The sequence below is a fragment of the Cucurbita maxima genome, unplaced genomic scaffold (genome assembly GCF_002738345.1).
Source record: "Cucurbita maxima cultivar Rimu unplaced genomic scaffold, Cmax_1.0 Cma_Scf00015, whole genome shotgun sequence".
Lineage (NCBI taxonomy): Eukaryota > Viridiplantae > Streptophyta > Magnoliopsida > Cucurbitales > Cucurbitaceae > Cucurbita > Cucurbita maxima.
Window position 1 is genome coordinate 2170495 of NW_019272031.1, and position 27215 is coordinate 2197709.

Sequence of the window (27215 nt, forward strand, 5' to 3'; positions counted from 1 at the left end):
AATTTAGATAGTAATGGTGAGATCCCACATCAATCGGAGAGGAGACACTAGACTAGACTGTGTGCTAGCGAGGACACTGAACCTTGAAGGGAGGTGGGATACTGGACGATGTGCTAGCTAGTGAGGACGCTGAGCCACGAAGTGGGTGGACAATGGATGGTATGCAAACGAGGACGTTGGGTCCTGAATGAGGGTGGATTGTGAGAAATCACATCGATTGGAGAGAGGAACGAGTGCTAGTGAGAACGTTGAGCCCCAAAGGAGTAAATTGTGAGATCCCACATAGGTGGGAAAGGGAAACGAAGCATTTTTTTATAAGGGTATGAAAACATTTCTCTAACTAGAGAAACTTGAAATGAAGAGTTTAAAAAGTACCATATCTACTAATGGTGAGCCAATAAGAATTAGTGTGACAAGGTCTAAGAAGACCTTACCTTCTTCAAGTTAAAAGAAGAGTATTCATATACCTCTTAAAATTTTTGTTAACTTCTTTTCAGATGAGATCAAAAGAAGATCGAATTAGGATGGATCATGATCACACCGACTAGGGCTCGTTGAGCGTATTCCTCATATGAGGCCGATTGAGGAATTTGGGCTTCCCGACTCAAGTTTCCCTTCTCTCTCCTATTGACGCTCTTATTTGGCCCTTGATTTTTATGGTATATTGTGTTTGTCCGTTAGATTATCCCTAAAATTTCAACTAGCCATCACAAGGATTATTCTAGTCTTGATGTAACATAAGATTCTCCTATAAATTCGGAAATTTATCACTTTTTTTTGGATAAAATATTAGGACCCCAAGGTAATTTTTGGATTATTTTTACCATTGACATCACACTTCAAATGAATTATTTTGATTTTTCTTGGACGGTAAGATTCTTTGTCGAGTTCATGAACTTATCACCTTCCTCGAGAAAACTCCAGGGCTCTAAGGTGGTCCATTGTTCGTCCCTATTAACGGTCATCGAACTCTAAATCGATTATTTTAGTCTTCTTGAGGTATAATATTCTCCTATACATTCATGAACTTTGTTCGTTTATCCATATATGTAATTACGCCTAAAAAAATTATACTTTTTTTTTTTTAATTCTTTTATATATAAACATTTTAGAGAGAAAAATGAAGAAGCTAAGATTCGAACCTGGCCTTTTAAATGGACAAAACTTTGGGCCTAAATTTGAGATGTTTGGGCCTTTGATATCAGGCCCATCAAATATCCAAAAATGACAGAAAAAACATAATTATACAATTATCCTTAAACTTTATACTTGGTCTTAAAAAATGTCGTTTTTCAAAAAATCTAAAAAATATATTTATTATTAATTTTAGATAAAACCGTTAATTTGTTTCAAAAATACCCGTAAACTTTTTTAAAAAATTCATTAATTAAAACTCTTTACCTCTCGAAAAAAATTCAAAAAAAAAAAAAAATTCATTGACAAAAACAGTCTATCGACATCTCATAGATTATTTTAAACTTTTTAGGGAGTTAACGTACAAATATTTTTTTAATAAATTTTCTGAAGGATCTCTTTATAAAATTTGATGGGCCTAAGTCCAAAATGGGCCCATCAATTTTTTTTTTCATGCCATAAATAGATGATACAAGGTTTCACCAACTCATAAATAAATATACCTAAAAGGAATTAAATAAATATTATTAATGAAATTTTAATATTTATTTTATACAATATTATTTTCATAATTACGATATTATTTATTTGAGTGACAACGACATTTTATCGTTTAAAATTAAAACTTCCATACGGTTAATACTGTTAGACGAACACGACTCCCCACAATGGTATGATATTGTCCACTTTGAGCATAAGCTCTGATGGTTTTGCTTTGGGCTTCCCAAAAGGCCTCAATGCTCTGATGGTTTTGCTTTGGGCTTCCCAAAAGGCCTCATACCAATGGAGTTAGTATTCCTCACTTATAAACCCATGATCATTTCCTAAATTAGCCGATGTGGGACTTTCATCATCCAACACCTCCCCTCGAACAAAGCACGCCTCCCCTTAATCGAGGCTCGCTCTCATGGTTTTGCTTTGGGCTTCCCAAAAGGCCTCATACCAATGGAGTTAGTATTCCTCACTTATAAACCCATGATCATTCCCTAAATTAGCCGATGTGGGACTTTCATCATCCAACAAATACCAACCTTAAAAATACACTAAACTTTAAAAAATAAATTATTATCGTCAATATATGAACGAAAACTGTCTATATACACTTCATAAATCATTTGCAAGCTTTTTAATTTTTTTTTTTTAAACATATATGGGTACTAATTTTTCTTTCGAAAGTTTATGAATATTTTTTAAACGTGGTACGAACAATAAAAGTATTTTTTAAATTTAAATATTTATTATTCGAAAAGAAGAAAAATAGGTATGAATCCAACAAAATAATAACATCTAAGTTTGAATATAAATGTGAAAATCCCTTTGTATTTGTCAAACATTATATGTACTTTGGTTTTGATGCCTAAATTTTTTATGGGTTTTGAATTTGTGGTTCATTTTCTTCTTCAAGTTCCAATGAAAGTTAATCCATGTGGGTGTAATCTTTATGTATACTTATGTTAATTATAGTTAGTCAACTCTAATCAATTATCTAGAATAATTAAATATCTCGGGAAGCATACGACATTTCAGTAAAAGAGGAGTATACAGATGAAATAATGTATGCGTTTTTTTTTATTATTCAGTGTAACAGTCCAAGTCTACTGCTATATTGTCTGCTTTGGCCCACGGTTTTAAAATGTGTGTACTAGGAAGAGGTTTCCATACCCTTATCTTCGTTCTCCTATCCAACCCATGTGGGATCTTACAATCCACCCTCTTGGCCGCCCGTGTTCTTGCTGAAATGTCGGATATGCTAGGCGGTGTTCTTACAATACTAGGCGGTGTTCTTACAATACTAGGAGGTTTCCATACCCTTATCTTTGTTCTCCTATCCAATCCATGTGGGATCTTACAATACTAGGCTGTGTTCTTGCTGGCACACCGCCTAGTATCTGGCTTTGTTACCATTCGTAATAGCTCAACCCCATTGCTAGTAGATATTATCCACTTTGGCCCGTTACGTGTCGTCGTCAACCTCACAGTTTTAAAACGCGTGTACTAGGGAGAGATTTCTACACTCTTATAAGAAATGCTTTGTTCTCCTCTCCAGCCATGAGATCTTACAATCTACCCCATTTTGGGCTCAATGTTTTCGTTGACACACCACTCAGTGTCTGACTTTGATACCATTTGTAAAAGCCCAAACCCACTACTAGAAGATATTGTCCGCTTTGATCCATTACATATTGTCATCAACCTCATGATTTAAAAATGCATATATTATGGAGAGATTTTCACACCCTTATAAGAAATGTTTCGTTCTCTTCTCCAACCGATATGAGATCTCACACTCAATCATAGGAGCTCAAAAGTAAGTAAAAAGTAATCGTATGTTAAGCGAGTTCTTGAGAATCTTTCAAAGAAACATGTGAGTGAGGACAAAACATGATAAAATGACGTGTATGGAAGCTATTTCAAGACAAGTAAACACCGAGCAAGGACGAATGTAAAAGTAATTAAACACAACTAAATAATATGAAAACGTCGGAACTATCAAGTATCAAAGTTCAAATTCGGTTAAACATCGAGAATTGAAATCCACGGTTGAAATCTAGCGATTAATTAATTATATTATATATATAAAAAAGGTATTTAAAGCATAACTTGGAGCGGACACAAAGACAAGCAATGTGAAGAGCTTTGGGGACACAAGGCATATGCTATATTTTTCATGGTACCAAGAAAAACAACTCAGATTCCTTCCCTTCCAATAAATAAATAAATAAATAAATAAATAAATAAATAAATATAATCTCAAATTTTAAAAAATTAATCATTTAAAGTTATTTTGGATTTAGACATAATTTTAATTATTAAAATAACCTAATAATATGTAATATTTACAACAAAACTTGTGGTTTATTATTTTTAAATAAAAGAAATTAATATAAAAAATTATTGAAAATAAAAATAAAGGTCTTCTTAAAAAATATGTATAAAATAATAAGAGTTGGGTAGGGATTTAATATTCAAAGTTAGATGACATGATTTTCAACTACAAAACTATATAATAGTAAATATAATATAAGGTTTTAAATGTATAAATGTGACAAATTCTGCCTAGGTGTCTGCCTATCAAAACACCGGGAATATTGGCTCTCTGTTTTATTTATTTTTTTATTTTTGGGATTTTTCTAATTTGACAAAAACTCTACAAAACCTTTAATTAATTAATTAATTAATTAATTAATTATGTTGTTCCCTTGATTATATAGTACGTAGACATTGGCATTTCCAAGGTTTCTAGAGAAGGCATTTTTAGGCTATTTTCTAAAATATTTTTTTTATTAAATAAATAAAACATGCCTTCTTCTAAGTGATATATATTATTAATGGATGATATAACGAGTTTGGAAATTGTTTTAATTAATTATTGTTTTTTAACCTCTTAGAAATTATGTGAGTGAAAGGACTCGTGTTGGTTTGTAGGGATAGTTTTCACTCTAAGAAGCGAGAAGTAAATAAAATGATTATGTCGCGGGGAATGTTGGGACCATTAGGTGTAGAATCCAAATTTCGAATCCTGGGTATAGATAGAGCGAGAAGACACCCTTATAAATGATGTTTTGTTCTCCTCCCCAACCAATGTGAGACATCACAGTCCACCCTCCTTGGGGCCCAATGTCCTTACTAGCACGCCGTCTCGTGTCTACCCTCCTACGGCGATAGCGAGAAGACACCCTTATAAAAGGTGTTTTGTTCTCCATCCCAACCAATGTGGGACATTACAATTTACCTCCGTTCGGGGCCCAACGTCTTTACTAGGAGCACACTGCCTCGTGACCTCCCTTTGGCGAACAGCAAGAAGGCTGGCACATAATCCGGTGTCTGGCTCTGATACCATTTGTAACGGCCCTGATCCACCGCTAGCTGATATTGTTCTTTTTAGGCTTCCCTTCAAGGGAAGGTTTCCACGCCCTTCAGGGTGTTTTGTTCCCCTCCCCAACCAATGTGGGATATCACAGTGGATATAGTCTATACTGAGGAGTTAATTTAGATTTTGAATGTATTAATGATGTTTTTATGGGATTTAGATGACCAATAATTGTTGTCATTTTGTATCATTGTACACATACCAAAATATAAAAAAAAGGCAACAATAGTAACAATTTGTTGGGTTTGTGCTTAATTATCCTATCATATTTTGTTTGCTTTCTAGTTTTTGAAACTAACGCTATCCATTGAAAAAATTGATCAAAAGAATTAAAATATTGACCTTTGCATTATTGGCTTTTGAATTGGACAAATTATATCAAGCTAGTCGTAGAATTTCACTATTTGATTAATATAATGGTGAGATCTGCATCGGTTGGGAGAGAAAAACAAAACATTCTTTGTAAAGGTGTGGAAAGCTCTCTCTAGTATACACGTTTTAAAAACCTCGAGGGGAAGCTCGAAAGAGAAAGCAAGAGGCCGATATCTGCTAGTGGTGGGCTTGGACTGTTACAAATGGTATCAGAGCCAAACATTGGGCGACGTGCCAGTGAGGAGGCTAAGCCCCGAAGAGGGGTAGACACGTGATGGTGTGACAACAAGAATGCTGGCCCCAAAGGGGGTGGATTGTGAGATCCCGCATCGGTTGGGGAGGAGAACGAAACATTCTTTATAAGGGTGTGGAAACCTCTCCCTAGTAGATGCACTTTAAAAATCTTGAGGGAAAGCTCGAAAGAAAAAATCCAAAGAAGACAATATCAGCTAATGGTGGGCTAGGGTCGTTACAATAATTGAAAGACAATATTATTGATTTGTTTAGATTATCCAACTTCACAACACGAACCCACCACCACTAAGAACGTTAACGATCATATCATGACAACTAAGCTAACCACAGTTCTTGAACATTAGCACGGTGAGATGTGCTTCAACTTCAAACATACATAGCAACATGCACGTAAAGCCTTGTAACTCTCATGCATCCGTCTCAACTCAATAGAGACTTTTTTTAACCACATATGACATTATTATTATCTACTTAAAGAAACTTTCAATCAATAATGTGGGCCACGAAAAAGACTCGACCTAATTAGCCACGTATAGCCTAATTCTCTAACTTACAATACTACATTAGGCTTAGACGATAAGGAGACATAATGCAGGAAACGTCTATTCTTCCTTGCTAGAAACAAAGTACACGACTATAACTTTACGTTCTTGCTATTTACCGTAACTTTACAAAATCAAGTACGACGCTGGTATCAAACACATTTATGGCATTACCTAAAGTTAGTCTTGGACAATATTTCTTTATCATACCATTCAATGGAAGGTATAGAATGGGCATTTGCTAGATGAATATAAACCAAACAAGACCATCAAATAAGGTTAGGTTTGATGAGTTAACCATAGTAGGGAGTTAAGTTAGCCAAGGGCATGTAGGTAAATAGTGAAAGTTTGGTTTTGACTTATTGTTCCAAAAAGAAGAATAAAAAAAAAAAAAGTGGCCTAGTAAACCTCCTGATGAACCCTAAATTCCAATACGACATGGTCATGTTACCTACTTCTTGCTTCTTAAGAGTAAAGATTGTCACTACAAACAAAACATGTTTAACCATGAAGTTTTTATGATTGAGCCACCGAAAAAAAAATGCACCTTGTTGGTATAGCTAATAACTTTCTCAAATGTGGTCTTAGTTCATTAATGTACTCCTTATTTATTCGAGTGTCATAGAAGCACAAATTTAACCATTCTCACAATCCGCCCCCCTTTGGGGCCCAACGTCCTCGCTGGCACTTGTTCCTTTCTCCAATCGATGTGGGATCCCAACCAAATCCACTCCCCTTCGGGGCTCAGTGTTCTTATGGCATATCGCCTCGTGTCTACCTCCCTCGGGGAATAACCTCTTTCCTCGCTGGCACTTGTTCCTTTCTCCAATCGATGTGGGATCCCAACCAAATCCAACCCCCTTCGGGGCCTAGTGTCTTACTGGCATACCGCCTCGTGTCTACCCCTTTCAGGGAACAATATCCTTCCTTGTTGGCACTCGTTCCTTTCTCCAATCGATGTGGGACCCTTACCAAATCCACCCTCATTGGGGGCCAACATCCTTACTAGCACACTGCCTCGTGTCTACCCCCTTCGGGGAACAACCCTCCTTCCTCGTTGGTACATAGTCCAGTGTTTGTCTCTGATACAATTTGTAATGGCCCAGATCCACTGCAAGCAGATATTGTCCTCTTTAGGGTTTCTCTTTCGGGCTTCCCCTCATGACTTTAAAACGCGTCTGCTATATAAAAGTTTCCACATGCTTGTGTTTCGTTCTCCTCTCGAAAAAATATGGGATTATCACACTAAAAATCTATTAAATCTCATCCACTCGAATAGGTTTTATCAAAATCTTTTTGTCGAAATAAATGTATGGTTTAAAATTAAGCATGGTGAGAAACCATTGGTTATGTATGAAGAAAGAGGAAAGGTATTATTCTATGTCTCTCTTCCAAGATATTTTGGTCCACAAATTAGGGGTTTTTCTCAACATATTACTTTTCCTTTCTTTTTCTTTTAAAAAATTTAATATTAAATAAAAACATGATATCATATTTATTGCGTCACATTTTAATTTTTAAATTTAAGACTAATTCAAATGTAAAAAACTCATTGTTTGAAATGGAGAGGGACGTAGAAAATCAAGGTATTGGGCGGGGATAGGAGTGAGTCGAAGAATTGGGTGGAGAAAGGGACGAGGAATATAATTCCTGTCCCCGACCCCATTTATCTAATAGATAGAAATCTCTCCTCATTCTTTCCTATATTTCTCGTTCAAACGAAGAATCTTCGTCTCATCGGACCCGCCTGATAAGTAGTTAGACATCTATGTTGATAATACACATAAATTTTTAGATCTAAGTTGATTCAGCAAATAGTTGCCTTAAAACATGATTAGTGACACTATTCACAACAAGAAATAATGAATATAATAGCATACGAAAAATGCTATCGTAGACTTTTTATAGCATTTTTTCTACGTAATTTTTCATAAATAATATTGAAAGAGATTTCATAATTATTCAATTTTAGGTCAAAATTGATGTCATTTATAATATATTTGAATATTATTATCAAATAACCATTTATTAGATAAGAATCCCGACATTACTTCTCGTCTATAAGCGTGAAGAACATCTCTAGCCACCGAGAAAGAAGGTGTATCTTGTTGGTATAACTAGTAACTTTTAATTCTTTGACGTTTTTTAAGTCATCATATCTTTAAAATTGCTCTCATTTGGATGTCGTTTCAATTCATTCAAGTACCTCTCATTTACCTATATGGGTCACGACCTTATGTATTTATAGATGCGTATAATGAGGATTATATTGTAACAAACCAGGGAATCAATAGATTCTCCTTAATTCATGATAACAAACATAATACAATAGATTATCTTAACAGTACAGATATAATCTATTCTACGTTTAACACCTCTCATTTACTGAGTGTCGGACTAAACCCAAATAAATTATTTTTTTAATTTTACAAAATTTATGCCATCAAATTTAAAAAAGAAAAAAGAAAAAAAAAAAAATGAAAACACTTGCACCTACCATTCTTGTCCATGTTACTTAGTTGGGATACACTTAATTAGGGTGTTGAGATCCAAATTTATTAATTCCACTTTTGCCCCTACAACAAGCTTATGCATGTTTCTTATGTCCCTACTTATTTTTAATCATAATTTTAATTTAATTTAGTCACATGCATAATAATGGTTAGGAGGCTTTCTTAATTAAGTAAGTTTTTATATGACCTCCGGGCGGTACAAAGTAAACCTCTTCCGTAGAGGCAAGCAGGTAGTAACCTAACCTTTAAGAGTCTGTTCAAGAGAGAGCCCTCTGACAATGGAAAGATCTTCGTGCGTGGCGTGATAAGTGGGGTGAGACCCTTCTATTAAGGAGAGTTTAGTTTGGCATATCGACTTATAGTTGCTTCCCGATGTAGCTTTTTTTAAGCCTGCCTATTCTGTAACAAGAGCATTCGATGCTTCCTGTACTGTTCAAAGGGTCAGCCCTAATCCATCTTAAATCAATCGTTTAATTAAATTTCATTTAAGAACTCGAACCTGTTGAATCGATGATCGTAAATAATGAAACAAATTATTCTACTGAAGTTGAGAAAACTTTAAATTGGAGGGTATTTTTGTAATTTCAGCATTTGTTTTCCAATTTTTTTCTTTTATATAATTACTATTATTATTATTATTTTTATAATTATCAATGAAATCCGTAAAATTTCAACCCTACTGCGAATAGATATTCTCAAATGAAATCCGTAACGACCCAAACCCATCGCTAGTAGATATTGTTAACTTTGACTTGTTATGTACCGTGGTCAGTCTCACAGTTTTAAAACACGTATTTGTAAGAAATGCTTCATTCCCCCCTTCAACCGATATGAGATCTCACAAAAATGATTATGAATAAAGAATCTTATCAATTAAGCAAACGATCTTAATTCTATTTTTAAACGATACGTAACTTAATTTAAAAACGTAACAAATAAAATATTGATTTATTTATTTTAGAAAAATGAAATATTTCTATATAACCATTTAATATCACCATAAAGAAAAAGTCATTATGCATTAATTTCATTAAATTTATTTTAGAGTATTTTAAAACAAATTATTAAAAGTTTTCATTTAAAATTATGAAAAAGTATATTATTTATTAATTTAGTTAACCATTTAAAAATAAATAAAATAAAAAGAAAAAAACATAAAAAATTCATAAACAAATACCATAACAAATTGAGTGCCATTGTACTATTTATTTAATATACATTCTTTTTCCATGGTAAATAAAATATCAATTAATTATTACTAATTTAAAATTAAAAATTTTAGAATATATTTTATTTATTTTTTAAAATTTTTAATTTTCATTTATTTTTGTGGGAATCGGGAAGGTGATTTCCCACTCACTCTCACCTTCTCTACTTTAATCTAAATTATTTACTTCGGTTAAAATATAATATTTAAAGAATATATTTTAGATATTATATCTGTGATTTATTTTATTCTTAATATTTAATTAGTTGATAGCTTGTATCCTATTTATTTAAAAGTTATGATTAATACACATCTTCGATTCCAATTTATGTCTATTTCTCACTCTTAACAACTTCGTTTAAGACGAGACTCCACGGATTATAATTGAGCATAATAGTTTGATTAAGGTTAGAGATATCTAATGGGCAACGATATTCCCGTTCCCACCTCGTATGTAATTCCCGTATGTACGAAATTTCTCGTTTATTTTTGTGGAGATCGGGATGGTGATTCCGCACTCTGTTGATTATGAGTAGAGATGTCTATGCGATGAAGGCGGGAATATGATAGATTAGATGAACATGTTGGTAAAGTAAACTATGGTTAAAAGGGGGATTTGAAGTTTTAACCAGGGTTAGGAATCAAAGCGTCCGTACACCTAAGCATAAATACCAACACAGCTACTTCTCGCGCTTCCATCGCTCATTTTAGTTTAATTTTCTCTCTCTAAAAATAGGTTCTGTGGGAATCAGAGAGAGAAAGAAGAAAGCGGCAGAGACAACTTCCCTTCTTCTTCTTCGTCCGTATTCTCTTTCTTCTGCAACAAGAACAGACCTCTTTCTTCTGCTACACAAACCCTAATTTTCAGCTCCGATCGAAATTAAAGCCTGCAATCTCTGATTCCGCTTCACGACAAAAAATACTCTTAACTGTTCTTCCTCATCCTCACCCTCCCATTCCTCTGCTACCAAACCAGACCAAACCAAACTAATCCTGTTCTCTTCTTCCTTCTGGTATCTGATTCGAATGCCATAGAACAACCTCGATTCATTGTTTCTGTTTTGATTCTGTAATTTTTTCGGCCGATTTTTTTAAGCGCACAGTGTTTTTTTAGATTCCGTTCATTCTTGCCGCCTTGTTTCAACGTCCTGTGATTTTTTGGGGATTTTTTTAAATATAAGATGTTAGAAGAGCTCGCTCGAGGATCAGACGCGGAGTTAGGTTACGAAGCAGCCGTTAATTCGAATTCGAGTCAGAACTCTATGAGCAGTGAAAGTTGTAGTAGCTTCAGTCGTCTCTCGTTTGATGCTGCGATTGATTTTCCTACCTCCCGATTCTCGCCGGAGAGTCTCGATTTGAAGCCTCACCGATCGTCTGATTTCGCTTACTCCGCCATTCGTCGCCGGAAATCCAAGCTTACTTTCCGTGATTTTCGGCTTCTCCGTCGCATCGGCGCTGGCGACATTGGTACGGTTTATCTATGTCAGTTGCGGAAATTGACCGACGGTGGCTATGACGATGAATACGACGATTCGTGTTTGTACGCGATGAAAGTGGTGGATAAAGAAGCGTTGGAATTGAAGAAGAAGGTGCAGAGGGCGGAAATGGAGAGAAAAATACTGAAGATGCTGGATCATCCGTTTTTGCCTACTCTTTACGCTGAGTTTGAGGCGTCTCATTTCTCTTGCATCGTCATGGAGTTCTGTTCCGGCGGTGACTTGCATTCTCTCCGCCATAAACAGCCGCGTAAACGCTTCTCTCTCAGCTCCGCAAGGTAATTCATGTCCATAAAAACAAAATCGTATATGCTAAAATTCATCACTGCAAATACTGAGATACCATGTAGATTCTTGGAAAGCTGTAACTCTTCTGGAACGATTGAAAACAACCATCCTCTCTGTATAAAATTGAAAAGATAATATGCAACATGTACATAATTAATTTTGCAGTTTTCAGTATGTTTTTTGTTTGCTTGTGATGTGAAACCTGAGATGTTACAATCTTGTCTGCTTTAGCTTTCTGTGATGTCTCCTTCAATGGAAATTATTATTTCTTTATTCCTTTTTTTATTTATTAAATCACTCTGCTCTGCAGACGAAATTGCTCGGATATCTTCTGACTTTGCCGCATTCTTTTGCTAATATTTAAAACAAGTTCCATTTTCATTGAGTGTGGGCTTCGATTATATTATCCTCTGGTTTTCTCTTCTTGATTTTTACTTTTACTTGCGTTCTTGTGCAAGCAATTACTGCAACATGAACTGTGAATATATGTATATATATATGTCTATAGATTAGTTTTGTATTATGTTGTTGCTTGCTTTATGTACAAGCAAAATCTCAGGACTGCAATACAATATAATAGAACAAAATACCCAAAAACTGAGAAACCTGAATTTTTTATCCTGTAATTTGGTGATTTATCTGTAATGTTATGCTTAATTTTCAGGTTTTATGCTGCTGAAGTTCTCGTTGCTTTAGAGTACCTTCACATGCTTGGAATCATCTACAGAGATCTTAAGCCGGAGAATGTCCTTGTCCGATCGGACGGTCACATCATGCTGTCGGATTTCGATCTATCTCTCTGCTCGGATGCCACTCCGGCTGTTGAATCGCCGGATTCTTCCCCAAATCCGGCCTTCCCCGATGCGATGGCGTACCCCAAAACTAACACAATACCCACCGCCTCCGCCGCTACTACCAGCCCTTTTTCCTGCTTTTACAACCGGCTTTTCCGGTCACGCAAGGTCCAAACCCTGACCCCGAACTGGCTCTTCGTTGCCGAGCCCGTCTCCGCCCGGTCCTGCTCCTTTGTCGGTACTCACGAGTATGTCTCGCCGGAAGTAGCCGCCGGCGGGTCACACGGCAACGCTGTTGACTGGTGGGCTTTTGGCGTATTTCTCTATGAGTTGATCTTCGGCCGGACGCCGTTTGCAGCCTCATCCAATGAGACGACGCTAAGGAACATCATAAAGAAGCCGTTGACGTTCCCGACCGCCGAGACTTCCGGCGCGCTTGAGCACCACGCGCGGGATCTAATATCCGGTTTGCTCAACAAGGACCCGACCCGGAGATTGGGTTCAAAACGCGGGTCTGCCGACATTAAGAAGCATCCGTTCTTCAAAGGCCTTAACCTCGCCCTCATTCGGTCTCTCACGCCGCCAGAGGTCCCCGGCGTACGACGGCGGAAGGCGACGCCGGTGGCCAAATCCATGGAAAAGGCAGCTGATTCGGCCGGGTTCGATTACTTCTGAATAATCAACGGCGGTTCCAACGCCTCGTGGCGCAACCTAACTTCCGTATTTTGTCACCGGCACGATCAAAACGTGTATATATTCGATCTGCTCCTATTTTCCACCTCTTTTAATCGACTTTTGAGATTTTTTTTTTGTTTTTTTTAATAATGTACTTTTAATAAATGAAATCAAATACAATGCAGTTGCAAAAGTATTCTATAAGATAGACTGCTAAATCTAAATCGTTTAAATCAACTATTTTTTCAAAATTAGTAAAAAAAACAAGAAATAGATTTATTGATCATTATATAATTTTATATGGTTGTAATTAAGTTGGTGCATTATTGACTTGGGAGGAGTTAATGATGCTTGAACTTGAAAATTGATGACCAAAATGTACTCTTATTTTCACTTCATATACGACTCATTATCGGAGTATGAAGGACTCAAACTGATGACCAAAATCATGGTCAAACTAGGTAAGTAACCCATCAAAACTTCAAATTAAAAAATGCTTATAGTATATTCAGGAGTTTGTTATAAGAGATTAAGTGAAAGTTTAATATCAATTGAACTAATTGATTGACGACGAGCATCTTGAATCATAGTATGCTCGTTTTTTAAGATTATCTTGAAACGAGTTTGAAATTCAATGAAACTGAAATCATGATTAGGCATCCCCAATTACATTACCATACTATGTTCCTATCAATAATGTATTGATGCATGATATGTTTTTATTGCGTCCTCATTGATAATATATCGATGCATGATATGTTTTTGTTGTTATAAGGGGATGATTAATTTGAGAGGAGAGTTTCTTTGAACTGAAATATACTTTTAAATTCTTAAATAGAGCAATAAGACTATTTACATGGAGGAAGTATTAACAAATTTTTTAATGTTGAGTTGAGAACCACTAATAATCTTGTTACTAAAATTACTCTCGAGAATCTAACGAAGGTGGGAGACAAATCGAGAAGCACTCGTATGCAGAGGCATTGATCTAGGTGAGTGACGATTAGTCTGGCCTGGTTCGGCTGGACCAACTATTCCGGTCCAACCAAATCGATTTTGGCCAATTTTATGTGATTTTCTCGTTTTAACTTTGATCTTGCTCTATTTTTGTTTGTTTTTTTAAGGACCCAAAACCCGGATAAAGTATTGTTTATACCAAGTAAATTACACCTCAGAACTTCAGATTTGGCTCGGTTTAGTATATATGAAAATATGATAATGAAAAAGAAATTTGGAATTGAAATGAGTTAACTTAATTTAAGAAAAAATAGGTTGATTTGCTATGATTCACATTTTCGAAGAAAGAACCTATTGAACTTTAAACTAAAATATGAACATGATTTTCTATTTATCTTTAGATCATTATGCTATATCTCTGTTCACGATTTGTTCACACATATGATTCTATACGGTTATACGGGGACGATTAAATGTTTACCCACTAGCCTCTAATCGTAAATTTGACTCAATTTTTTGGTATGGATAACTAGAGAATTGACATATGATTTATGATTTACGATTGTAATCTATCAGAATTGTTTGGGAATTGCTAGTTAATTTTCTCTTAGCAAACCTGTCACAAATAATTGGGGTCGGCAGTAATATCTTGAGAGTTGATTGAATTTTGTTCATGCATGAGATATTTATGCGATTATGCGGGGATGATTACTGATTCGCCAACTAGCCCCTAATCGTAAATCTAGCTCGATTGTCAGAGGTTCAGATAACTATAGGGAGTTTGTTAGTTAAGTTCTCCGTAGTGAACCTATCATGAGTGGTAGGGTCCCCTAGAAATACCTTGAGAGTTGGTTGAACTTTAGAATGCATGAACCTTATGAGAACTTAAACTTGAGGTTGCGGTTCGAAGGCCTACAATAGAGGATTAGAACTACGATGATTATGATGAAAGAGACAAGTGAAACGATAATTCAGAAGCCCTAACGAACTCGAGAAATTTCGAGGGTAGGAGGTCCAAATTGGACCAGGAACTAAGAATTTAAACTACCTTCTAAATTACCCTAAGTTGAGCTTAGGTGGGACAAATTAACCTAGACCATGACGAACGAAACTAATTTCATTAGACTTAAAACGGACTAAGAACTACCAACAAGCTACTTCCTTAGTATGAATAACACCGTACTGTGTGGCTATATTTACGTGTTATTATTTATGTTATGATATCTGAATAAAATATATAATGCATGTACTTCCTTTTATGTTCGATTATGACCATACTTATGCATTGTGAAACACATGATATATTGTTATATGATAAGCATGAGTGAAGTACCGTGAATATGTATGCACGTCATCGTAAGGAATTTAAATCATGATAAGTATGGAAGTATTATACACACCATCTCATTGAACTCTAATTTTTAATGCAGGACTTCATGCATGTTGTATGTCATATGATCATAGATTACTTCTTTAGCATGTTATGTACAGATACGTACACCACGATATTATTCATGTTTCTTTCTTTTCTATTGGTTTTTAGCAGCGTAAATGTGCACTAGCTTATAGCCAAACCTACAGAGTAAATTAAATGATTCCACCTAGTGGGTCTACCCGAGACCTAAGCATGATACATACTTAGAAAACTGCATTTTTTTCGACTAATCTTGTGTTCAACATTTTTCGAGGTAAAGCTAAAGAGTCAATGCATGTATGATGACGTCTACTAAGTAAGCCATAGAACAAAGCTATAGATAGTTTATTCTACGTACAACTCATGTTTTTCATTATTACATTAACATAATAATGTTTTCTATTTCAACTCGAGGTCGTTAAATCTTATTTCAGCCACGATTTTCTATACTTGCAAGTTTACGAGTATTTAATTCTATGAACTTTTTTAAGATAAAATGATTCGAGATAAGTTTTCTCTCCTGATTAATTAGAACAGTTTTATCTTTAAAAAAAAAAAAATAGCATCGTTATCTTTAGTGACAAAAAGTTTTTATTTAGAATATTCCTACGAAATTTTCAACTAAAATTGAAATAAGTCAAAAAGAAAAAGAAATTAGATTCGTTGATGATAAAGTTACATTATGTCCTTTCAATTATCATAAAACATAATTAATTAATTAATTAATTATACATTATAAAATAATTTAAAGTTACCAAAACAAAATGAAAAAAAACAAAATACTTTTCCCCTTAATTTCAATTATCATAAAACATCATTTTTTAATGTTTGTGGTTTAAAATCAACCTTTCACAATCAATTTGACTTTAACTTCCTTTCTTAATCTAATAAATTAGTTTTTTAAACCATCATTATTTTGATAATTTGGAAGTAAATGGGTGAAAAATTCAACCATCGACCTCGAGATGATAATTAGTGTTTTTGTCGTTGAACTATGTTCGGATTCATAATATGAATATTTGTAACGACCCTCTTTTCGAGAAACTCGAGCCACGGACTGTGTTTAATGTTTTTGTCAGACCATACTGTGGCTGTACGCGTTTTTTGCATTTCTATTCTTTTTTTTTTTAAAAGGGTCAGGTATTACATTATTATCATATATTAGGAGTGTACACGAGTTGAGTTAGGAAAATCTTGTGGACCAACCAGAAATTTTGAGTTAGTTGGGTTAGTGACCCTAATAACCGGAATAGAATTCACAATTCAATTTAATCTAACTTATGTCAGAATTTAGTGCCTAATTTGAATTAATTAATATTTGTAGAATATATTAGTTATAGAATATATTTTAGATATTCAATTAATTTTTGTTTTTTGTGATCCGTACTACATTTTATTTTATTCTCAAGATTTAGTTAGATTATATTTTTAAATATTAGTTGATAGCTTGTATCTAAACGCTTTATTCCACTCTTGATATCAATTCTATTTCTTATTTTTAACTCTGTTTGTTTGTTTGAGTAATAATATTTTCAGATCTATTCACATTTGAGTGGTAGATATTTTCTCAACCCAATTTTGTTGGGTTGTTGGATGGTTCTTATTTAAAAAAAAATATATATTTTAATTTTTTTTATATTAATAACTAAAAATTCATAAAATTAAAATATCAAATATTTATCAGTCATATGGATTATAAATATCAAATATTATTGATTTTCATAATAATTTTTAAAGTAGAATAAGTTTGAATTGCAACGCTATTTTCGAGTGGGTCAGTTTGACTAGACCAAAAATGTCTAACTTACGAACAAACCTAATTTTCGATGTTACAAAAATTCAATCCAACCCAAACCGAATAAAAAAATCTAACAAAATCCAATGTTTATGATTTGAGTTAGGTAGTTCGAGTTAGTCGAGTTATCGAGTCATAGAAACACTTCTGCTATATATTAAAATTTTCGATTTAGATTATTGCTCCGAAAAAACAACAAATTATAAAGATAAAAGGTCTCACAAATAGCAATGCTTAGACATAGAAGATATTCATCATGTGAGATAATAGAATCATGTGGGGAATAAGTGGGACAAAACCAAAGCATCAACGGCTAAGATTCTCCCATCAATCCCTTTGTTTCTTTTAATTTTTCAACAATTTAAAATAAAAATAAAAATTAAAATTAAATCATTACAACAATTATATAACAAACATACCATGTAATTATAATTTTTAAAAAAATAAAAAAAATAATTTTGCATGCGTCGAGATTGTAAAAGTTACCCACACGCTAGGAAGGAGTTTAGGAGCCACGCGCTGGGTGGAAAAGGGTACAGTTTAGCGCGTGGAAAACACGACGTGTATTTTGATGAGAAGAATCAAAACGGTATCGTTTTGACAACACATGGAGTGTCCTTGTGATCACCTGCCAACAGGCAGCACAAACAGCCCTCTTTAAAGCACTGTCCCCCCTTCTTGTTCTAAAACACTTACCAACCCACCAATAGGCTGTTGCCACGTCGACTCTATTTTATCATAATCTTTTCAATTAATCATTTAATCCCGAACTACTTAACGAACCATATCACATGTCGGAACCGAACATAAATTAGTAGATGAAATTCGTGTTATCTGTTCGAAGCGATACTTTTTAACTAAAAAATTCAATGATTATATTTGTATTGATTTTGAAGTTCAGATCATTATTATCAATAATTTTTTTGTGTTCGTCAGTTTTTACCTGAAAAGAGCGGCTAAAACTCTACTAGAGTGATGAGCTTGAGGACCAAGTGTCTCAGGGAGTGAAGGAGTCTCGACGAGGTATTAGAGAGATTTGCTTGTGTGCTCTTCTAACGAAATATCTTCGTAAGATCTTGACCATTGTTTGGGAAAATTAAGAGAGTTTTAACTATGTCGGATAATTTTTGATCCAATCCAAATACATCTCAAAATTTGAAAGGATAAGGAACTAGCGAGAGTCGGAAATTAAGTCGACGCGAGAAAGCCAACGAAACTACATCGGTCTGAGATGAGAATAAATAATTTCGTATAAAGGCGTGGAAACCTCTCCCTAATAGATGCTTTTTAAAACGGTTAAGCTGATGATTATACGTAACGGACTAAAACAGACAAGATCAAAGAATATATATATATATATATAAAGTGAGAACTACGTTTAATTTTTTTTAAAAGTAAAATAAAGAAAATAAAGTGGAGAGGGAAATAAAGGGAGAAACATGATTTAAAAATTGAATAATAAAGAGAAAAAAGAAAAGGGAAGATTCTATCAAGACATTAGAGTTGACTTTGGTGTTCAACGTAACATGAACAACTCTAACTTTAGTCAGCTCATCATTTTATTTTATTTTAATATATATATAAATAAATTAAAATTCTCATATATTTTATATAACATAGCAATAATTTAGATACTATCTCGATGATTTGAAGAGCTATACTTTTGTTGACGGTAAATATGAAATACTAAATTTATAAATGATCGAGATGACAAGAACAACGAACCTCCACAACAATATGATATTGTTTATTTTGAGCACATAATTTCATAACTTTACTCTCGGGTTTTCCACAATTACTCATAACAATAGAGATAATATCTCTTATTTATATACTCATAATTGAACCATTTATTATTTAATATAAAATTACCCACTGTTAATAGATATTGTTTTCTTTAGGCTGTTCCTTAAAGAAGGATAGACACCCAAAAGGGGGTGATTGGAGAAATGAATGAGTGTCATTGAAGACGTTAGAACCCGAAGGGAGGTGGATTGTGAGAGTCCCACCTTGGTTGGGGAGGAGAACGAAACACCTTTATAAGGGCGTGGAAACTTTTCCCTAGCAAACGTTTTAAAGTCTTGAGGGAAAGTCCAAAGATGACAATATCTACTAGAGGTGGGCTTGGACCGTTACACCTACTGTCTTCAACACGAGAAGTATATACAAAATCATTTATTTTGTTTGTTGGGTTTGTAAATTTGTGAATTATTATTATTTGTTGAGAAAAATGACAGATCAAAATAAATTAACCTTTAATCCTAAGATTAGATAGAGTAATTAAGAAAAAACAATGAGACAAAAGACGCAATAATTACAACGTGGTAAAACTGTAAGTCAACCAGACAGCATTATGTCTTTTTACCTCAACAAATACCTACTCGGTAGAACTGTAAAAAGGTAAAAAAAACATATATATATTTATTTATTTATTATTTTGAATACAGTTAATTTTCAACGACAAAACACAGATTGGCGTCAGAATTTTAGCCGTTGAGTCGGGTCGCTCCACTCCCAATGAGTCGGTTTCTTCTTCAATGCAAAAACGGCGTCGCAGACCTATACCATACTCCCCCTCCCTTTGACCCTAATTATTTCATTTTCTTTTTTAAATTGTATGATGTCCACGTTGGTTCGGGAGTAGAACAAAACACCATTTTATAAGGGTGTGAAAACCTTAAACCTCCCTTGCAGACATGCTTAAAGCCTCGAGGGGAAGTTGGGGGAAAACCCAAAAAGATAATATCTGCTAGCAGTAGATCTAAGCCGTTACAAATGGTATCAGAGCTAGACAATAGATGATTTGTTAGCCTTTTCGCTATTCCCCGAAGGGAGGGTAGACACGAGGCGGTGTGCTAGTAAGGATGCTGAGCCCTGAAGATTTGGTGGGGGTTCTGCATCGATTGGAGAAATGAATGAGTGTCAGCGAAGACGTTAGACCCTGAAGGAGATGGATTGTGATGTCCCACATTGGTTGGGAAGGAGAACAAAACACCTTCATAAGGGTGTGAAAACCTTAAACCTTCTCCTGTGTGATGTCTAACGTTGGTCTTAAAGTCTTGAGAGGAAGCCCAAAAGGTAAAGCCCAAAGCAGACAATATCAGCTAACAGTGAATTTGGACAGTTACAATTGAAGTTGTTCTAGTCACTATCGGACTATCTTGAAATTCTGGTTTGAAAAAGAATAAAAGTTTTTATTTATTTATTTATAGAAAATGGAGAAATTGATGGGGGGTGGGTCACGTGAGGTAGGCATGCACCGTAACTTGTGCCTAGAGAGAGTATTACGCGGCCTATAAGTATGGATTTCTGCGAAAATAAATAAAGAAAAACATTAATTAATTTGAAAATAATCCTGGTAAAGTGACAGGTAGGGGATGTACGGTTGGAAATTAGTGTTACTGATTACCACGTGTTTGTTTGTGATTGGTGAGTTACGGAGCTACCATCACGTACCCGTCATCCTAGACGCTTTCTGGAAGGCCTCTATTTTCGCACTGACACCCTTCTTTTTATGACTCAAATTAGAAAGCTGGTGTTAATTATTTACGTTTACCAATTTTATACCAACCATGTCAACGCCAATACCTATATTTTTTATTTATTTATATCAATAAAATATTACAAAAATTAGTCCTTTTTTAATTATTTATTTTTGCAACATCTTTTATTATTATTATTTATATTCGTATTTTTAATAGATTATATATATATATATATATATATTTAATGTTCGTTTAATTATATGTATTTTATAAAAAAATATTTAGTAAGTCTTTACTTTTTTAATCGACTAGGTGTATTGTGTCGATTCTTTTGAGTAATATCTGAAAATTCTCTTGGTTACAATCCTCTTTCTGTCGAGCTCCCTTTCTCCTTGATCCATAGAGACAAAATGGAGGATTGGAGCCAACAATTCATCACGGAAGAAAGGACTCATTGAGTATCTAATACTAATAGAAGATAAGATTCAAACCGGGGGTTGAGTTAGGTCTTTGAAAGCATGGTTCTTGCCTCCCTCCTTGGAGCTCGTTCATTCCTTAGATGAACCCTTGCTCTCACATTCGAGTGTTTGCTGGACATTTAGGCTAGTGAGTGAGATTTTTGCTCATTGCAATCACCCCGTGGTTCTTCACACTTGGAGTATCAGGACGTTTATGCCCCGACTCTTGATCAAATAAACTCCCTTATGATTCACAACTCAAAATGAGTCTTGCTAGTTATTTTAGAGTGAAAATATTATGGTAGAAAAAAAATGTTTCATTGACTTTTTTAGCTCAGTTTAGCTTTAATTGGCTTAGCTAGATCGTTTTAGACCATTCCACAAGTATCTTTAATCGAGAAGTTTAGTACAAAGAATTTTATTTCCTGTTATTTCCATTATGTAATGAAGAACTATTGCACTTATTTTCATTCGGTGTTGTTCGTGTTTATATTAATAGTTTTAACCTTTCAATCACAAACTAGGTTGGGCACCATTGCTTGGAGTTCGTGCTAACTTGAATGACATTATCGGTTTGAGATCATGCCATTGAACACCGGGAGAAGAATCATCATCGCACGAAAGTGCGAGAGAAGTGTAACGATCATTCATGCTAGTAGATATTGTCATCTTTAGGCTTTTCTTTTCGGGTTTATCCTCGACGTTTTTAAAATACAACTAGGGAGAGTTTTTCACACCTTTATAATGAATGTTTCGTGCTCCTCCCCAACCCATATGAGATTTTACACTAACTTTATTGAAATCACCCATTCAAGTGAGTATAAATGTGATTTGCAAATTTGAGTGATCAACATGGTGTCACCTGAGTAAAGAAGGAGTATATGAATGAAGCGAAACCACGTCTAAATGAGAGAGATCTTAAGGAAAAATAGTTAAGAAAAGTTTAAAAGAATTGAAAGTCACTATGTATACCAATAAGATATATCTCCCTTCTCAGTGATTCAATCATAGGAACTTCATAATTAAGTCATGAAGCATGTGAGTGAGTTGATTTGTGGGAATAGTCTTTACTCTTATAAAGGTTTGATTTTTTTCTTTTTTATATGATCGAGCATTTGTATTTACGATGTTTGGGTGAGCTAGAAAGCAATCCTGAAAGCCATATTCTTTGACAGCAACTCCGCTTGCCGAATACACGAGATTTTCGGCCAGTGTCGTAATTTTTGTGGAAACAACGGCCCACAAACGCTACAAAAACCTTGCTTCTTCCCCTCACAAATCATCAAAAGTTCTCACACTCCCATCTGCAGCGCCTACACAGTAGAAATACAGAAGGAGAAGACGTTATGCGCGTACCCGAGTGACTCAACTTGAATTGATCAAGAACCCGTGCGTGTCCAGTGGCTCTACTATCGGTATGGTTGGAAGAGTTGTTTTATGGATGATGACACGTGTCCAGTGGTCCTGCATGTGTCAAATATTGATATGTTTGTTATGTTTTATGATATCATATGTTTCAATGATATGATATGTTGTAATGAATGATATGGTTTGTCATATGATATGCTTAGATATGTCCTGTAACATTTGAATACAAATGGATATCATATTATGACGTGATTCATTATGATATGCTATGAAATGTCATGATATATTGTGACATAATTACGTTGGGTCATGACATGTATGACACGCGATAGAAATGTTTTGAGATAAGGAGTATAACCCCTTAGACATATTTTAAAGGTTATGCTACGAATGAAATGAAATGAAATTGAAAAAAGGGTTGTCTTGCCTAATTTGTTTACAATGAAAATTGTTTGGACCTCATGCATAAATGTATGCTCACGTGCATCAGTATACTTTTCCTTACGATGAGTACGGACACGTACGTTATGAAAAGAAAAATGATCATCATGTTTATCATAATATTACGACGATCGCAATTTTTTCTCAGTGTCCGACAATAGCACCAAAGACGATAGCTCGACCAACAGGAAGCCCAGGGGATGTGCGAACCGCCTGGTGTGTCCATATTCACACGTGTGACCCGTGTATATAGTAGTAAATATACATTCAATTATCTGGATTGGAAAGCCGCCTAAGAGAATATATTTTTAAATGATAGGTTCCATCCATGTTGCATGTGTTTGCGTTACTTTAATAGTAGAGTCATTGACTGATTATTTCTTAAAATACTCAAGTCTTGTGCTACTCTTCTATTCCAGCTAAAGTCAAAGACATCTGCATGTGTTTGCATTCTCTGACTTCAATAGTAGAGTCAGTCACCGATTATTTCTTAAAATACTCAAGTCTTGTGCTACTCTTCTATTTCAGCTAAAGTCAAAGACATCTATGTTACATGTGTTTACATTCTCTGACCTCAATAGTAGAGCAACTCTACTAATTATTTCTTAAAATACTCGAGACTTATGTACTCTTCTATTTCAGCTAATTATTTACATTTTAATCTTTAATTAACGTGTCTCTCAATATTTTTGTTTTATTATTGTATTAAAACTTACCCCGTCCATTCATATTTAACAATTTTAACTACATAGAGACACCTTATTCAGCAATTTAAACAATTATTATGGACAAAAATAAACAATTAAGGATTAAAATCCCTTATTTAAAATTAAAATAAAAAATCCAAATTGGTTAAAGAAATATAAGAACTTCTCAATACCTATGAAAAAGTCAATGGATGGCCAATAATTGCGCACAACACAGCCAAAACCGACCATTTTCAGACATGTTTGCACTAACAAAACGTACGAAAAAAAAACAGTTTTGCAAACAAAGAAGAGGGAAAGGAGAGATTGAACAAAAACCAGTCTCTCTTTTTCTTCAAGTAATTTTTTTTTTACCATAGTTTTTGCAGTAGTTTTCATCCTTGTTCTTCCCTTTCTTCTCTTTTTGATCTGTTTTTACAGCCATCTATCTCCTCATGGAATCCCTTGACGTGACCCGTGTTCGAGCGTTATCGTTCTCTGAATTAGCCAATGCACTGACCAGTCCACGACAAAATCACGTCGATCAAAACTTTGTCGGTATGTCGTGTTTTGAACATTTCACAATTTACGTGTTTTGGTATGTGTTTTGATCGATGTTTTTTTGATTGTTTAGGAGTATCTACCAATGTTAGGCTTTTATTAAAACTAATCCATGAGTACAAAGATGCTTCGGTGAAAGGCAATAATGGAAGTAGAGATCAAAGGATATCTGAAATGATGCTTATAATTGATGATGTGAAAGCCCAAATCCAAAAATCTCAATTTCTTGGTAAGAAAAGGGCAGCTGAGCTTAGACGGTGCAACACCGATCTTAGGCGAAATGTTCCGAGGGACAAACGGAGTAACGAACCGGTGATGGATGAGAAGGAGAGATTGAGGAGAGAGCTGAATGCAAGCATGGCTGCAAGGAAAAGCCTCGAAAGCATATGTTCGAGCATCGGAAAGGAGAAGGAGATCATTGCGAAGGAGCTAGCGAGGACGGTTCAACAATTGAACGGAATGGAAGAACATGTCAATGATCTCAAAGCACAAAATGAAATGTTGATGTGCAAAGTTCAAGCTTGTGTTGCAGAGCATAGAGTGAAGAAAAACAATGTACCTGATGCTCAAGCCAACATGGAAGCCCTCCAAAAGAGAAACAAAGTGTTGACCGAACAACTTCTCAAGTCTCTCGATGCGTACCGATCGTTGAAACATAAGATCAAAGAATATCAAGAGAAAAGAAGTGGGGAAAATGCAAGAATGAAAGAAATGGGACTTCGTGTTCGAGTTGGACTCGATAGGATTCATAGTTTTAAAGAAATGTTCACTCAAAGCGACGACGAAAAACATATCGATATTGAGCATGAGATCTCTGCTTTGGAGCATATGTTCAAATGTTTCGATTTGGAGATATCGAAGCATGTCAAGATGAAGAAGTACCCCGTCGAATGCAAACACGAGCGCATCAAAGCCGATAAGTCCCCGGTTCCGGCTTGAGCTTACAATAGAAGAATAGAAGTAATTGATTAGTGATGGTACAATGACAGCCTTGTTTTATTGTCATGTGTGCACATGTACTTGCTCGGTTGCTCTAGTTTTTAATGCATTGTTTGAACCTTAAACCATTTTTCTTCTACCAAAAACACCCAATTTTGGGTCGATTTGAATACATAAAGTCGTCGTTTTTGCCGTTTCGCAACGATGAAAACTCGAAAGAAGAACTCACACATCAGTGTTCATAGTAGCTTTAGATATCAATGAGATTGGTGGTGGAAGGATGAGTATCAAATGTCTCCCATTTGGTTGTCACAATGACTGGCTTTACTACTTTCACTCTTGCATTTGTTACCTTCAACACATTTCTGCACTCTCTTCCCCTACAACAAAAGAACCAAAAGCAAATAATTTATACGTTCAATGCGACTAAAGATTGCTCGGTTGAATCGACATAGTTTAATCGGGATCATTTTTCAATGACCCGGGTTGATTTAAGTTCTTTTATTTCTATAATACGTGTTAAAGTTCGATGCCCTAACATTTTGATTAAGAATATATGACTTGATTAGTTAAATTTTTCATCAAGAACACGACAGCCTCTCGACACTGGGGGCTGTCATCTTAAGGATTAGAATTTGATTCTGTCGGTTTTAGTTTGGTTTTATGGTCTGACCTGCAAAATTTTGAGTAGAGGCATCTCCTTCATTCAAGCTTGATGGCTTGCATCGTCAACATCACAATCAGTTGGGTGATCTGAATTTCTGGAACGAAAAAATTATCATATATATAATAATCTAGAAATTACAAAAGAAAAGAAGAAGAAGAAAAAAGTTTTGTGATGATTTTAAAATCTTTTATACTAAGTAATCTAGTATCATTATGCATGAAGATAATCAATTTGGTCGATGTGGTTGGACTCTATTATGGATTTCTGACAACATTCTCCTTACGACCCTCTTATCTCTTCCTTCTCTGAGCTCGATTTATGGAAGAAGGAACCGAGAAGAAAGTATCAGCAACAACAGGTTTTATTACGGGACAGTTCATGGTGTTCACGTAATCCATAAAAATTATTCAAGAAGCTTTGGAAGGAATTCTAGGTGACCTTATGAAAATTAAGAAATACGATCTTTTGATCGAGGACAGTCTTCTGGCCGGGCTTTCCTGAGGTATCTAATAACCTTGCTTCTGCTTGCCGCACCTCTCATAACTATTGCCCATTTATTCTGGAATAATCTAACTTATCTCAGTTAAAGGCAGTTTTTTCCTCATTAGTAGCAGTATTCTCCCTCGACATTCTCTCTAGAAATTATTCAACTTACAATCAGTCGACTATTTACCAACAAGTCTTGGGTAACTCATTCATTGATGAATTTAGGTAAAAAGGAGGAGTCTGGGTCAAAGCTCCAACCTCTGTGCACCTGTCGCATGAAGGAATAGAAGGAAGGCTCTTTGCGAGAGAGTAGTTCATCTCGGGTCAGATAAAAGTAGCTTCTTAGAAAGTGAGGGAGTTATAATCAAATAAGATCAAGGGCAATCCCTCCTACAATTACGATGGTGGTAAAGGAGTCTTGAAAGAAAAGGAAAAGAAAGATAGTGAAACCTGAACCTTTACATGAGAGTCGATGAATTAACTGCTTTAACGAGTGAAAGAAGAAAAGAGAAATACAAGATGGATGAGGAGGAAGCGAACAATTCTATGGTAGTTCATAGAGTTGCTCAAATCTGATTAATATCTTTGTCTTTAGGGGAGCGAAGCCAAGGTTCAAGAGAGAAGCGCATTAATAGGAGCGAATCCAAGGTTCAGGAGAGAAGCGCATTAATAGGAGCGAAGCCGAGTTGGGAGAGTCGCGCTCACATTTAGTTTTACGCGCTTGAAGGAATGAGACCGATAGTTGCTTTTAGCTCTTTCATATGCTCAAGTGTAAAGCTTCTTCAAATAGCTTTACCGAGTGAAAGAAGAA

General features: G+C 35.0%; 2 protein-coding genes and 1 long non-coding RNA gene across 3 annotated transcripts; all 3 read left to right on the plus strand.

Moving 5' to 3' along the window:
- Positions 1-5553: 5553 nt before the first annotated feature.
- LOC111490523 lies at positions 5554-20169 on the plus strand. Its single transcript, XR_002719577.1, has 3 exons — positions 5554-5640; positions 13463-13465; positions 20154-20169. It is a non-coding gene; the product is annotated as an uncharacterized LOC111490523 (long non-coding RNA).
- LOC111490421 (protein kinase PINOID-like) lies at positions 10638-13317 on the plus strand. The gene is made up of 2 exons (XM_023139030.1): positions 10638-11668; positions 12343-13317. Exons 1-2 carry the CDS (start codon positions 11076-11078, stop codon positions 13145-13147), a joined length of 1398 nt encoding a protein of 465 aa, XP_022994798.1. The 5' UTR covers positions 10638-11075; the 3' UTR covers positions 13148-13317.
- Positions 20170-24052: 3883 nt separating the features above from the next.
- Positions 24053-25379, plus strand: LOC111490448. The gene is made up of 2 exons (XM_023139077.1): positions 24053-24309; positions 24386-25379. The coding sequence occupies exons 1-2, from the start codon at positions 24207-24209 to the stop codon at positions 25249-25251; spliced, it is 969 nt and encodes a 322-aa protein (XP_022994845.1). The 5' UTR covers positions 24053-24206; the 3' UTR covers positions 25252-25379.
- The last annotated feature ends 1836 nt before the right edge of the window (positions 25380-27215 follow it).

Excerpts from the sequence above, each read along its gene's own strand:
- LOC111490421 (XM_023139030.1), top strand. The coding sequence starts at position 11,076 with ATGTTAGAAGAGCTCGCTCGAGGATCAGACGCGGAGTTAGGTTACGAA. Across the intron at positions 11,669-12,342 it reads TTCTCTCTCAGCTCCGCAAG|GTTTTATGCTGCTGAAGTTC; the intron begins GTAATTCATGTC and ends CTTAATTTTCAG.
- LOC111490448 (XM_023139077.1), top strand. The coding sequence starts at position 24,207 with ATGGAATCCCTTGACGTGACCCGTGTTCGAGCGTTATCGTTCTCTGAA. Across the intron at positions 24,310-24,385 it reads CGTCGATCAAAACTTTGTCG|GAGTATCTACCAATGTTAGG; the intron begins GTATGTCGTGTT and ends TTGATTGTTTAG.